We start from the raw sequence: 16,076 nt of genomic DNA on the forward strand, positions 1-16,076 counted from the left end.
TTGAAAAATAATAATCAGTCAGTCATGCAAAGACCAAAGCAGTACTAAAATTTGCTCTGAAAAGACTTCATAACCATATTGAATGAAGAAACGAACTTCGCGACATCCCTACAAGAAGAAAAGGACTTGCATATACATTATATAAAGTTTGACTCTTCTCTCAAGAATAATACAAAAGTAAAAGACCTCATCAACCAGATTGAATGAAGAAACTAGTTTAATTTTGCACAGTTTTCTCAAGAATAAAGACTTCATTAACCACATTGAATGAAGAAACGAACTTTGCCACATCCCTACAAAACAAAAACATGAATTTTACTACGTAAGTATACAGCCTACTTCAGTCAAGATTCAATACAAACATACTTTTGGAAACATGGAAAAGGGCAAGAAAACTGTATCTGAATCAACAAAACTGTAAGCGTATGGAGAATTCATACACGGCAACAACCAAAACAAAGTATTGTTCAGAAGATGTTTACTAATTACAGGATATAGGAACTGTCCAAACGAAGAAAAGACTTAAAGAACTGAATGTGGCAAGAAGGTAGCGTAAAGAAAAGGTAAAGAACGCTGTCAACTTGAAAACAGATTGGCTGATACACGTGAAAAAAGAGTTCTACCATATCTCATTCCAAAACAAGTAAAAACCTCACCATAGTACTTTATTATTTTTTATTTTTTTTGGTTACAATAGGAGCCCAAAGAGGCCCAAAAAGAAAAACGAAGAAAGTTTCTTAGTAATAGCAGTATACTGCTAGTACCTTATTGTGTAAAATTCTTAGTGTATTTAGAAAGACTTAAAAACCTGACAAGATTAAATTAATGATTCATACGGTTCATAAAACCTTAAACTATAGAACTCACAATCTTTCTGAGCACTAGGGAAAGGAAAGATGGAATTTTAACAATATTCCTAATAGGTACCAAAACTTTGACCAAAAACATGCAAAATCAGAAAATTACTGACTTGAGCAAGTGCAGCCACGTTTGGAGTGGTGAAACAAGCTTTTAACTTTTTAAGCACTAAACACTAGACGAGAGACAAGGGAATTTGAGATTATCAGCTAAGTTTTGCAGAACTAATGGAAGTACGGCTCCACGAGGCATAGTTTTCTTAATACAGGGAATAGGGAGCCCTTAGGTTTCCTTGACCTCCAAGACATCAACATTACCATAGAAGTCATCGCTGGTTAAAATAACAATAATATCGATAAAATAATCCACAAATAAAGCCTTAATTGCCAATTTGTTAACTGTACACACCTATACAGAAAGAGACCTGCTTAATCTAAGCAAGAAATCCAGAGCATATGAACCGTATATAACAGCAAAGGGGTGTCTCGGTCAAAAACTGATAGTGGGTTTCTAGGGGAAAACAACTGGCAGCCTCCAAGTTTTTCAAAGCTAATCTCAGCGGCAAGCAAACAAAATGGAGATATGATCGATATATATAGTACAAACAAGAACGACAGAAAAAATTGAGCAATCACACAATAATTTCGTCCAAGTCACGGTGATATTAGAATGCTTTAAATTAATTTCAACTTGGTTTGAATTTACAGAAATAACTGATTAGTTATATATGAAGTTCTGATCCACATTTCAGGTTTGAAAGAATGGAGAACGAAGTTGCATTCGTTCAGAGAAAGTGAAAAAATGGATCAGAGAAAGTGATCTTCCAAAGAAAAAAAAAAAATTAAAAAAGGACAAAGTGGTGAGTGATGAGGGATGAGCGTGACCTTTGAGTTGCCAGAGCTTCGAAATTGTGCGAGAAGCAGAATGGAGGAATTGGAGGGACGACGATGAGTGAGAGCTTCGAAATTTTAACGCGTATAGTATTAACTTACGCATGAGTACTTCATATGCAGTAAAATTTACTAATATACGCAGTATGTTGTTCTTTTGGTGGAACAGATTTATTAATGTCAGAAGTTAAACCTCATTTTTTTTTTTTTTTTTTGACCCCAGGTCTAAACAAAATTGCAGATAAATAATGCATCATCCAATCTTCTTTCCTCCCAGAAACACAGTCTAATTGTCCACATGGCTACTGATGAATCTACAGTAGTGAAATACACAAAAAAAAAAAAAAAAAAAAAGTGAAAAACCACTCCAGTGCTGCACATATTGAATTCATAAGGCATAAAATAGACCCCAATTGATTTTCATCACAAACACGCCAATCTCGACGGTGTCCTCCTTAAAATCATGTCGGTCACATTCTGTTTTTATAGGTTGAAGTGTTGAACAACCCACTTTGATTCATTTTGTTCTTGTAGTTTTTCTAGTTTATAATAATTACAATTTGTTCTTTATTCCTAAAGTCTTTGTTTATACCTTTCTTGTTTATAAACTTCTCCCATAATAAGTGAGAAAAGACCATGTCATGTGCCACTGTTCACTCTTGGCTTCAAAATTTCAACTCAGGCCTGCATTTCTAGACTGGAAAAAATCTCTAAACTTTGGCGAGTTTTGGATGACAGAAACATGCAGAATCATTATTGTAAAAAAATTCACAATCTTCCGATTAAAAGAAGACTTTTCTAGTCTTACAAAGGTAATAAGACACAGCTTCAAACAAAGGTAATCCAAACAGCACAAACAGAAGGCATTTTAACTTGAACTATTTACAACATATTACACACGCCAGGCTGAAGACTACTTCTGCCAGAATTATTACTAGTGCCAAAACGGAGTGCAGCTTAGAACCTTAGACTGACTTAGTATGGCCCAGGTTGATTTCTATTCTGTGATTTTCTTACCATTCTGACCATAGCAGGTGTTTCGAAAGCACCAACTGCGGCAGGTGGTTGACCCAACTCACCTGGAGCAAAACTGTAGGTACTTTTGCGGCTACGGAGACCCCTCCTCCTGGAGACAACTGAACCCGAATTGAGACAGGAGGCTCTTGTGTCACCCCTAGCACTGGCCCTTTGTGACCTATGGGAACTGATTCCTGCAAGAGCGTAAGCACGCCCGGTTTGTTCATACAACTTCATAGATGCCATTCTATCCATGATTTCTCTAAGCTCAGTTTCAAACAAATTACTGTGATAATCCCCAGCTTGGGATGCTGGAGATGTTAAGAGAATTTCTTTCCGTTGAGCCAATAGAGCCTGTGCACCCTCAATATTTCCCATCTCAGCCAACCTTTGTGCCTCAGCAATAGCTTCAGCCACCAAAATTCTGTTCCGCTGCCGATCAACCTCCAAAGACACTGCCTTTTCAGCAGGGGAACAAACCTCGGGTCTCAGTATCTCTATTTCCGCACCTTGCACCTGGATGAGTTCATTGGAAGCTAGATCTTTGTACATGCATAACACATCTAACAATGACATCTTAGTATACGGACCTGAGGATTCTGGAACTAAGAGGTAGACCAGAAATTGTTTCTCCTCTTCTGCATACATATTTCCAACGTGAACAACTCCTTGTTGACCCTCATCAGAAATCTCATTCACGTGTCTCCCTGATGGTATTGCTAAAATCTTCACCCCAGGCGATGCTGACCTTACTGTTAGGCGAACTTCCTGAGCCACAACACTGAGAAGACCACCAATACACAGAGCAAAGGAGTCTTGTATCATTCCAACTGATTCAATGAACGAAAAGGTGCCGCCTGACAGATCAGATATAGCATGCATAATGTTGGGATCATGGTCATAGCCAAATCCAAATGTGTGGACTGGGATTTCATGTTGCATGTTGCTAGAACGAATTGAATCAGGCAACTGGTTCAACAGTCGGTTTGCAGTTCTATTGTATGTATCTATGCCATCAGATAAGAGGATGATACTGGAAACTGGGTTTCTTTCCCTACGATCTTCAAGGACCTTAGTTCCTTTCTTCAGTCCTTCTGCAATGTTAGTTGCACCACCTGCTCCAAGAGACTCAATGGCTAGGACAGCACTTTCACGGCCATCAACAGACATTCTCTGGAGAGGAAAGACTCTTCTAGAACTTGATGAGAACGAAACTATAGAAAGTCTATCCGAAGGCCCCAAGTTTTCTATGACAAATGTGACAGCTTGCTTGAGAAGGGAAAGCTTTGTGCCTTCCATGCTGCCACTTACGTCTAGAACTGTTACAAGGTCAATGGGTGTACGACCATGTCCCTCAGAATCCTGCATGGGCGGTGCAAGAATGCTGACAAGGACGGGAAAATTTGGGATTGATTCTGCAGAAGAGATAGCAGAGGACTCTGTATGAGTCTTGACTGTTATATTCTGAGGGGCAGAGGATTGAATGGATGAGGTGCACGATGGGAGAGGTTCATCGTCACAAAAGGTAGGTGGCTCAGGAGGGTACTCGGCTTTTGGCATGGATGGGTACTGAGGATACCAATGGGGTGGCTGCTGTGATGGGAATGTGAAGTGACAAGGGATTGTGCCCAAGTTGTTGTTCTGAGGAGGGGGAACCTGGAAAGGTACATTATCCTTATTCCAATTTGCTTGGCAGACAGGGCAGCAAAGATTTCCATGCTGGACATTTTTGAGAATGCAATGGTAGTGGAAAACGTGCGAGCACTCGGCAGTGAAGATGGCTTCGCTTAGCCCTCTTGTCAGGCTACTCCTGCAAATTCCGCAATTGTTCTGTATAGGAAAACAACAAGTGAAAAGAATAATCAGTCGGTCATGAGAAGGCCAGACCAGTAAAATTACTCAAAACAAAAATCTAAAAGCTTTTCACACATATTTTGATAGTTTTCTCAGGAATAACATAAAAGGAAAGGTTTCATCAACAACATTGAACGAAGAAACGAACTTTGTGACATCCCTACAAAAATAAAGGAATTTTACCACGTAAATGATTAGTCTTAATTCAGTCAAGATTCAAAAGTCATGATTAACTACATGCATATTTTTGCAACATGAAAATGATTCTGTGAGCTAACTGAACTAAACTGTAAAAATACACCGCACTAACCAAAGAAAAGTGGTGTTTAGTGTAATACCCCGAAAAATCCAAATTAAATTCCATGGATTTTTAGAAATGATTTCACGATAGTAGGAGAGAGTACGAAGCTTGGAGAAGTTGTGGAATTAGTTCGAACGATTTTATTTTCGAAAACGAACGTTTTTAGGGGGTCAACAAAGTTGACTTTTTATACGTTCAAAATTTGGGAAAACTTCCTTCATGAAAGTTGTAGAGCTCGTCGATACGAGTTCGTGGACATGTGGAACGCAATATTTGGAGTTCGTATGAATAAGTTATGAATTTTTGAAAATTGGGAATTTTCTATAAATAGGAAATTTTCTGATTTTATTTTCATTTTAAGGACGAAAAAAAGTTCTTTTTGCGGAAAAGCCCCCAGCCCTCTCCGTTCTCTCTCCTCTGTTTCTCGTCAGACCCGGCGGGTTTTCTCCGACCCGACCCGGACTTTTCTCTCTCCTCCGGCATCCTCCGGCCACGACCCGGCCTTCCCCGAGCTCGCCGTCGCACGCACAGCCTCCCTCTGGCCTCCCCTTGCATCGCCGCTGCTCCCAGATGGAGATCGAAGACACCCAGCCATGCAAACCCGACCCGGCCGGAAATCCCCGATTCCGGCGTTGCATGGGCCGATCGTTCCCATTTTCGTGATCTCCTCTTCATGCTGATCATCCCCATGTAAGCCTTTCATCACGATTTTGTGTCTAGAACGCTAGATCATGGTTTGACTTTTTCGACGTCCCTGATTTAATCTGAAATCTGATCGGACGCACAGGATTAATCCAACTTCAACGCTTGATCTAGGACAATCTAGGCCGAACCAGGCTTAGCTCCAGGTATGGAAGTCGACCACCCTTTCATTTTGAACCAGTTTGTAGTTGGTCACTTTGCCATCTGAGGTGGTTGACCGGCGTTGACCGCCGCGTTGACCGCCCACTGACCACCGCTTGTGGCGGCGCATCAGACCATATTTCGAGTTTTCATTATCTAGGCGATGATCTATGCATCCATACGAGCGTTTTGATATATAACATGGTCATGTTAGAAAAAGTTGGTAAATAGTGGATTTACGTTTTTACGTTACTATTTACGGTTTTTACGTTTTATCTTCGGTTTACGATCTACGAAGATCAGACCATCGGTTTTACTTCAAATTTTAATATGTTGATCGTATGACTGTCCCGGTGACTTTGTGAGGTCACGGGCGAAGATCCGACCGTTGGATCTTCGTATATTTGAGAAATAGTGATTCGGAAGGCGATTCGTGAGAATCCGACCGTCGGATTTTCATATAATTTTGTGGAGATGTTAGTAAGGGCGATTCAGGAAGATCTGACCGTTGGATCTTCGTGATAATTTTGGAGGATGATCCTAAGGGCGATCCGTGAGGATCTGACCGTTGGATCATCATATAAATTTGATCTGACCGTTGGATCATCATTAAATTAGAATCCGACCGTTGGATTTCTGTATATGTGTGGTCTATGAATGATTTCTAAGTTAAGATCGTGTTTGACTAGGTGGTTGATGGATTGATTGGTGAACGATTTCGGATCGTTGTTTTTGAGCTGTTAAGAAGACGCAGCGGGAATTTAGAGGTGAGTAAACCTCACGTGGTTCATATTACGAACCGAATAAATTTAATTACCTTATTTTGTCGTAATTGCGTGAAAATATTTATGAAATAAATATTTGTTTTAAAATCATATGGACTTGATCAATTACGGTCCATGGGTAAGTAAAATGATTTTTATTATACAAAATGAATTTCACGATTTTCTTGTGTGAACTATAGTTGGTATTAGTGGTCATTCCTGAGTGGGTGATTACGTATATATATATTTACGTGATTATATGTGGAATGGTGTGACATTGAAGAGTAAGGAATTTGGGATGATTAAAATACTATGAATTGAAATTTGACTTATCATATTTATATGTGATGATCATGATTGATGAGTTCTTGTTAATATTCATGATTTACATTGGAGTATGTATAGAGTTGGAGAATGTAGGATTCTGAGGACGAGGTGTCCGAAGTTTGACGGTTATGGATAACCGGAGTGTTTGTGTACTGAGGACGGGGATGTCCAAAGTGCGACGGTTTATTATTAACCGAAGTTGTGTACTGAGGACGGGGATGTCCAAAGTGCGACGGTTTATTATTAACCGAAGTATATGGTGCTGAGGACGGGGATGTCCAAAGCGCGACGGTTATAGTGTTAACCGAAGTATTTTGCCGTTGCTTGACCCTAGGCCAAGGTGTCAGAGGTAACGAGGCAGTTAGAGCTCTAACGTGTTATTGGGATGGACCAGAGTGGTGTTATGTGGGTTGGGTGTTTACAGGACCAGTGTGGTGTATTGTGATTTGAGGATTGTGAAAATGTATTCCTTGTGGTTTTCCATGAGTGGGTTGATGTCTCTTTGCAGACGTAATACTGTTGAATTTTACTTGAATTGTAATTTAATAAATCAACAGTTCTTTCTTGTTTACTCATACTGGCTGTAAAAAGCTTACCGGGTTTTGTGTTGTTGCAACTCCCGGTACACTATTCAAATTGTGTAGCGGGTAATCCTACAGGACAGGAGAACCAGGACGGTGATCGTGCGGTTAGAGCAATGGTTATAGTTTTACAGCAATTGTAATAGTGAGGCGAGTTAAGCTCATTTGAGCCTTAAAATTTAATTTGGTGGGAGTGTGCTGTAATAAATAACTTGAGGATTTGGGTTATTGTAAATTTGAGAGTTGTAAAGTGTGGTTGTTTGTGAGAAAAAAATTCAGGATGTTAGTTGTAATTTGTTATTATTCATGTTTCGGATTTGAATTGATTATTCAAAATTCGGGGCGTGACAGTTTGGTATCAGAGCGTAAGGTACATATTTGGTGATAATCAGTACTCCCCGAGTGATGGCCCGTCTGCAGCGGATCCCCATCATATACTCTTCGGTACTGGTATAATCATTGGGTATGTCTTAGTATGGGGTCTAGACAGCGTGTATGTCTGTAGGACGGTAGAGTTGTCTTCTAAGTTCGTATTAGAATAAGTTTAGTTTCCGCAGGTTGTAATCTTCGAGGAATAGAGACCTCTAGATTTAACTCTGATGAGTCGGTGAGATTTGTTTTATGGAAGTGAGGTCCTTTTGGATGTTGAAGTGTTGGTTGAAGGCATGATGTTGACCTATGCACGTACCTAGTGTGGATACGGGTATGAATTGTTATAAATTTTGTCTTCTTAAGTTGGACATACAGATGTTTGGATGGGATGTACGTATCAAGGATTAAATACCTTGTTTTGTATTGAGATGTCCTTGTGGAGTTTGTTAGTAGGGTTGAGGTTAGGGAAGAAATTATTGTGGTTACTTCTTCCTTGTGCTTGTAAGTTGTTAAGCAGGATTTAAGGTGCGAGACAAGAATTTTATTTTGTGCTCGATGGTTAGAGATGAGAGACCATTGTTTTGGGTTGTCGTTGAGTACTATAATTCCTTCAGAATCAGGATTGTTGGTAGAATTGGAATTAGTAGTAGTTTTGATGATTCGGAATTTGAATTGAGTTCGCGAGATGTGTCTTATATACGTGGTTGATGTTGCTTGCATCATTTTGGAACGATACGTTACGATTCACAAGGAAAACTGGATTTGAAATTTATTCATTTGAACACCATGGGTTGATGACCTGACCGTGACTTGTGAATATAGTCTTGTTCAAGTGAATGAAATTGAATTTTGTGGCCTTTGTGTGGTGAACTAGTTTTCTTGAGTTTTGGATCGTAGTATGGAGATGGACTGCAGTGAATTTGAAGTTGTTGTGTGTTTTAAGTTTAAGTAGGCGGGACACTTAAAGTTTTGCAATGGAGTTGATTTTGGTGTAATTAATTGGGAGAGTTTGAATCAGTTCTTGTGAATGATGTTGGATGAGAGTGTGTGCCTTTGGTGATTGATTTTAAGTGATATAGTTAAACGCAATTTCAGATATTGATTTTAGTGACTTTGTTAGGTATCCATAGTGGTTCAAGTGAATTACTATGTGATATGGAGTTTGATTCGATTTCTGAATCGCTAAATGTTAGGGATTGAATTGTGGTGAGTTTTTGTTGAAGCGATTGATAGATGGAATTATCGAGATTCTATAAGAGTTGTAAGAGTAACTCTAAAGACATGGGTTTTTCCTAGCTAACTCAGGAAGTGTTTAGCTTTATTAATCCCTAATTCTAGCGACGAAATTATTGTGTTTGGTTTGACTCAGAGGATACTAGCTTGACCTCTGTGTGACTTAATTGATTGCTAGGTTTAGAATGATTGTTTGTGATAAATCATTTTGAAAGATGTGTGCAGTAGAGTTGTTTATGGTTTTGAAAATAGTATTGGGTGACCAAGGTTCGATCCTTGGTGTTGTTGTTGGTTAAACAAAAAGAAAAGAAAACATGCACACCATCTTATTGATTTTACATTACAAAAAAAAAAAAAAAAAAAAAAAAAAAAGGAAAACGAGGACTATGCTATACTAAGCCTAGTCAGCAGCTCCGGATGGATTGAGGCTGAGCTCAAGAGAAACGTTTGAGCCACTGTGGTAACCGCCTGAGCCACCAGAATAGTAACCAAAAGCGCTACCTTCCTCGGAAGTAGCCTTCAGGTTACCAAAGACGTCCTCGCCGTGCACGGGGAACAGAGGAAGAGTTTGAACCTCCTGGTGATCTCCTCCTCGTTGTTGCAGGGATGTTTGTCCTCCTGTTGTGCCAAAAGAGTTGTACTGGTATTAGTGTTGAAGTGTGAGGAAGAATATGAAACAAAATTTAAATCAAGAAATCCTTCATTACCAGTAGAATAGGTGGAACCAAAGTTGAGATCAATGGATCTACCATCATCAGTAGAACTAGTGGACCCAAAATTGATGTCAATGGATCCACCAGCCGGCCCAAAATTGATGTCGATGGATCCACCAGCACCAGTAGAACCAGTGGACCCAAAATTGAGATCGATGGATCCACCAGTACCAAGAGAACTAGTTCCCATGGGCACTGGAGCAGCCTGATTACACCTATTCATCTGCTTCTCTCGAGCCCTGACGTTCTGGAACCAAAAGTAAATGTTCTTACCCTCAACATGTCCATACTGGTTCAGCTGGAGGCAGATCTCGTGAATGTGCTCTGTAGATGGGCACTTGAATCCCTTGACGTAGTAAAGATCCTTGAGGATTCTTATTTGTTCTGGAGTAGGAATCCATCTGGTACGGCTTCGCCAGAAATCCATGTTGGCACTACTTCCAGCTGCTTGGGTGTTTCCTCCCTCCTCTGTTGGTTGCTGTTGTTGTGGTTCCATTTGTTGCGGGGTTTGGAGCTCCATTAGTTGCAGAGTTCGTGGCTCTTGGGTCATGAGGTGAGAGGATGTGAATATCGAGGAATACATGGTTTAGTGTTTGAGGGAGATTTTGTTAGAAGGATTGGAGTTGTTGAACTGGTGATTGGAGATCTGAGATTCTCAGAGGAAAGATGAGATCGAATCTTCAAATGGAAGAAAAGATCTGAGAAAAAAGGATTGAAGATTTGGAGGAAAAGATTGAAGATCTGAAAGTTCAGAGGAAAGATGGGATTGAATCAACTAGATGGGAGAGAAGATCAGAAGAGAAGGATTGAAATTGATGAAGAAAGGATTTGAGTTTCGAGAGGAAGGCTGCAGAGTTTGAGAGAGAATGGCTGGGGAAAATTTCTTTTCTTTGGTGTGAACAGTTTTTCTCCAGGATGCACCTATTTATAGAACGAGGTGAGCAGATCTCCACCGTTGGATGGACGATCTCTGAGATTCAATCTACGCGTTGGATTAAAGTCATCCGAAAACCCGGAAAAGTTGTTGGCGCGTGGAGAGCGTGTAAGGGGACAGGCCGAACCTCGAGACGCTGTGGCAGACAGCTTTAGCCGAAAGTGATTTGCTTTCCGTAAATCACGGAAGAGACGTGTCGTGGCACGTGGAGTGTACCGACAGTTTGTTGTTATTCTATCGCTTATGATAGAATAAATAAAAGAAGTTGCATGGATAGTAACGAGAGCAGCTGGTGCTCTAGTGGTTGAAGAGCAAGGCTCTTGTACAAGAGGTCAGAGGTTCGAACCTTGCCTCTCGTTTATTTTTATTATGTTCGCTTATGACATAATAAGTATAACATTTGTACACATTATATTAAGCACAGCTTGTGCTCCAGTGGTTGGGGGAAAAAGGTTTCGTGCGGCAGGTTGAGGTTTCGAACCTTGCCTTCCCCGTTATTTTATTTATGTCGCTTATGACATAATAAATATAACACGTGAGCATATATTAATGAAGGCAGCTCTTGCTTCAGTGGTTGGGAGCAAAACCTTCGTGTTCGAGGTCGGGAGTTCGAACCTTACCTCTTACAAATATTTTTGGATCTCGTATATGCTTGATATACGGACGTATATACGGTATGTACGGTATACATACGTATATACGGTCTGTACGGTATGCATACGTATATACAGTTGTACAGTATGCATACGTATATACAGTCTGTATGGTATGCATACGTATATACGGTATACCTACGGTATGTACAATTTCATACCGTAGCCGAGCTAAAAAGTTGTGGGCCAAATAGTAAGCCCAAATGTTAGGCCCGATTTGTAGGCCTAAATAGTGAGCCCAATTGTTCGGCCCGAATGGTAGGCCCAAATGTCAAACCCAAATTGGTTCGGGCCGGTTCGAAATGTGGATGGTTCGGTTTCTTCGGCTCAATTAGCCAGCCCTAATGCTTAGCCAAGGATTGAGCAAGCCCAAGTCATCGTCACTGGGTGACATATTTTATTGGCGTGCTTTTGGGGATGATTTGTTTTAAGTGATGCTAATTGAGTAGCGAAACACTTTGTGGGAGTGTTTACTGTGCTTGTATGCCAGTACAGAGTGATGATCTATGTGAAGATCTATGTGAGGATCTATGAGATGATCCATGTGACGATTTTGTGTATGTGATGTGGAGTGTTGTTGAGCAGTTGTTGTGTGAGTTTACGTTTGTGATGAAAGGATTTAGTGGCCATAGGAATGTATTTTTATACAAAGAGCTGAGGCTCTGTAGATTACTACAGATTTGGAAGAGATGGAGATTCTATGGTTAGGTCAACCTTAATCGAGAGGAATTGACTTACGCTCAAATTTCGGGACGAAATTTCTTTAAGGAGGGTAGATTGTAATACCCCGAAAAATCCAAATTAAATTCCATGGATTTTTAGAAATGATTTCACGATAGTAGGAGAGAGTACGAAGCTTGGAGAAGTTGTGGAATTAGTTCGAACGATTTTATTTTCGAAAACGAACGTTTTTAGGGGGTCAACAAAGTTGACTTTTTATACGTTCAAAATTTGGGAAAACTTCCTTCATGAAAGTTGTAGAGCTCGTCGATACGAGTTCGTGGACATGTGGAACGCAATATTTGGAGTTCGTATGAATAAGTTATGAATTTTTGAAAATTGGGAATTTTCTATAAATAGGAAATTTTCTGATTTTATTTTCATTTTAAGGACGAAAAAAAGTTCTTTTTGCGGAAAAGCCCCCAGCCCTCTCCGTTCTCTCTCCTCTGTTTCTCGTCAGACCCGGCGGGTTTTCTCCGACCCGACCCGGACTTTTCTCTCTCCTCCGGCATCCTCCGGCCACGACCCGGCCTTCCCCGAGCTCGCCGTCGCACGCACAGCCTCCCTCTGGCCTCCCCTTGCATCGCCGCTGCTCCCAGATGGAGATCGAAGACACCCAGCCATGCAAACCCGACCCGGCCGGAAATCCCCGATTCCGGCGTTGCATGGGCCGATCGTTCCCATTTTCGTGATCTCCTCTTCATGCTGATCATCCCCATGTAAGCCTTTCATCACGATTTTGTGTCTAGAACGCTAGATCATGGTTTGACTTTTTCGACGTCCCTGATTTAATCTGAAATCTGATCGGACGCACAGGATTAATCCAACTTCAACGCTTGATCTAGGACAATCTAGGCCGAACCAGGCTTAGCTCCAGGTATGGAAGTCGACCACCCTTTCATTTTGAACCAGTTTGTAGTTGGTCACTTTGCCATCTGAGGTGGTTGACCGGCGTTGACCGCCGCGTTGACCGCCCACTGACCACCGCTTGTGGCGGCGCATCAGACCATATTTCGAGTTTTCATTATCTAGGCGATGATCTATGCATCCATACGAGCGTTTTGATATATAACATGGTCATGTTAGAAAAAGTTGGTAAATAGTGGATTTACGTTTTTACGTTACTATTTACGGTTTTTACGTTTTATCTTCGGTTTACGATCTACGAAGATCAGACCATCGGTTTTACTTCAAATTTTAATATGTTGATCGTATGACTGTCCCGGTGACTTTGTGAGGTCACGGGCGAAGATCCGACCGTTGGATCTTCGTATATTTGAGAAATAGTGATTCGGAAGGCGATTCGTGAGAATCCGACCGTCGGATTTTCATATAATTTTGTGGAGATGTTAGTAAGGGCGATTCAGGAAGATCTGACCGTTGGATCTTCGTGATAATTTTGGAGGATGATCCTAAGGGCGATCCGTGAGGATCTGACCGTTGGATCATCATATAAATTTGATCTGACCGTTGGATCATCATTAAATTAGAATCCGACCGTTGGATTTCTGTATATGTGTGGTCTATGAATGATTTCTAAGTTAAGATCGTGTTTGACTAGGTGGTTGATGGATTGATTGGTGAACGATTTCGGATCGTTGTTTTTGAGCTGTTAAGAAGACGCAGCGGGAATTTAGAGGTGAGTAAACCTCACGTGGTTCATATTACGAACCGAATAAATTTAATTACCTTATTTTGTCGTAATTGCGTGAAAATATTTATGAAATAAATATTTGTTTTAAAATCATATGGACTTGATCAATTACGGTCCATGGGTAAGTAAAATGATTTTTATTATACAAAATGAATTTCACGATTTTCTTGTGTGAACTATAGTTGGTATTAGTGGTCATTCCTGAGTGGGTGATTACGTATATATATATTTACGTGATTATATGTGGAATGGTGTGACATTGAAGAGTAAGGAATTTGGGATGATTAAAATACTATGAATTGAAATTTGACTTATCATATTTATATGTGATGATCATGATTGATGAGTTCTTGTTAATATTCATGATTTACATTGGAGTATGTATAGAGTTGGAGAATGTAGGATTCTGAGGACGAGGTGTCCGAAGTTTGACGGTTATGGATAACCGGAGTGTTTGTGTACTGAGGACGGGGATGTCCAAAGTGCGACGGTTTATTATTAACCGAAGTTGTGTACTGAGGACGGGGATGTCCAAAGTGCGACGGTTTATTATTAACCGAAGTTGTGTACCGAGGACGGGGATGTCCAAAGTGCGACGGTTTATTATTAACCGAAGTATATGGTGCTGAGGACGGGGATGTCCAAAGCGCGACGGTTATAGTGTTAACCGAAGTATTTTGCCGTTGCTTGACCCTAGGCCAAGGTGTCAGAGGTAACGAGGCAGTTAGAGCTCTAACGTGTTATTGGGATGGACCAGAGTGGTGTTATGTGGGTTGGGTGTTTACAGGACCAGTGTGGTGTATTGTGATTTGAGGATTGTGAAAATGTATTCCTTGTGGTTTTCCATGAGTGGGTTGATGTCTCTTTGCAGACGTAATACTGTTGAATTTTACTTGAATTGTAATTTAATAAATCAACAGTTCTTTCTTGTTTACTCATACTGGCTGTAAAAAGCTTACCGGGTTTTGTGTTGTTGCAACTCCCGGTACACTATTCAAATTGTGTAGCGGGTAATCCTACAGGACAGGAGAACCAGGACGGTGATCGTGCGGTTAGAGCAATGGTTATAGTTTTACAGCAATTGTAATAGTGAGGCGAGTTAAGCTCATTTGAGCCTTAAAATTTAATTTGGTGGGAGTGTGCTGTAATAAATAACTTGAGGATTTGGGTTATTGTAAATTTGAGAGTTGTAAAGTGTGGTTGTTTGTGAGAAAAAAATTCAGGATGTTAGTTGTAATTTGTTATTATTCATGTTTCGGATTTGAATTGATTATTCAAAATTCGGGGCGTGACATTTAGAATATGTTTACTAATTACAAGGCATAAGAGTGTCTCAAACTAAGAACAAATTTCCAAATGAACTAAATACGGCTGGAAGGTAGTGTAAAGAAACCGATATACATGGAAAGGGATTTCAAGTGTGCCTCATCCCAAAAGATGAGAAAGCCTTGCTAAGTTGCAATACTATATTTTTTGTACATAAAATACCCAGAAAATTTCACATAAGAAAGATTCAGAAACCTCACAAAACTAAATTAATGATTGATAACATCCCTAAAACCTTAACCTATAGAATTCACAATCTCTCTGGGGAAGTGTGGGAGAAAAGATTGGTTCTTTAATAATATTACTAATAGATACCAAAACTTTGACCCAAAATATCACAAAGTTACTGACTTGATGATCAGATGCAGCCTCAGACGAATTCATGTTTGGACTGGTCTAACAAGCCTTTAAGCACCAAACACTAGAATAGAGAACAAGGGTTCTGTGATTATAAGCTAGCTAGAGTTTTATATTAACTACAGCTTCACAAGGTATTGCATTCTTTGAAGAAATGAGTCTTTATATGTGAGCCTTTGAGAGTTTCCTTCACCCCCAAGATATGATTGATCATTTCCCATAGAAATCATCGCCTATTAAAACAATAATGCAAAATATAATAATCAACCGATTAAGCTCAATTCCCAATTTTTTCTTAACTATACGTCTATACATACATACGTAAACTGAAAGAGACGTTCTTAATCTTTGTAAGGAACCAGAGCATATGAACTATAAATAAGATGTAGAGCCAGGGGTATCTTCGTCAAAGTGTGATGATGGGTTTCTAAGTGAAAACAACTGGCAGGTGCCTCCAAGTTGTTCATAGCTAAAACCTCAGCGCGAACAAAATGAAGATATGATATAATACAAACAACAACGACGGAAAAATTGATCAATCATATTTATATATGAACAAGAGAAAGTGATCTTCCAAAGGACAAAAGATGGTAAACAATGGCAACCATTGTGATAATAATTAAGGGGATAAGATTGACCTTGATGGCTGGATACTATGTATTTCCTGATCTCTTCTGAG

General features: G+C 40.0%; 1 protein-coding gene across 1 annotated transcript; it reads right to left on the reverse strand.

The window, feature by feature from the left end:
- Window positions 1-2,480: 2,480 nt before the first annotated feature.
- On the reverse strand, window positions 2,481-15,517 carry LOC133732642 (E3 ubiquitin-protein ligase WAV3-like). The gene is made up of 2 exons (XM_062160229.1): window positions 15,392-15,517; window positions 2,481-4,595 (listed from the first exon to the last, which is right to left on the reverse strand). Exons 1-2 carry the CDS (start codon window positions 15,422-15,424, stop codon window positions 2,724-2,726), a joined length of 1,905 nt encoding a protein of 634 aa, XP_062016213.1. The 5' UTR covers window positions 15,425-15,517; the 3' UTR covers window positions 2,481-2,723.
- Between the last annotated feature and the right edge of the window lie 559 nt (window positions 15,518-16,076).

The sequence above is a fragment of the Rosa rugosa genome, chromosome 2, assembly GCF_958449725.1.
Source record: "Rosa rugosa chromosome 2, drRosRugo1.1, whole genome shotgun sequence".
NCBI lineage: Eukaryota > Viridiplantae > Streptophyta > Magnoliopsida > Rosales > Rosaceae > Rosa > Rosa rugosa.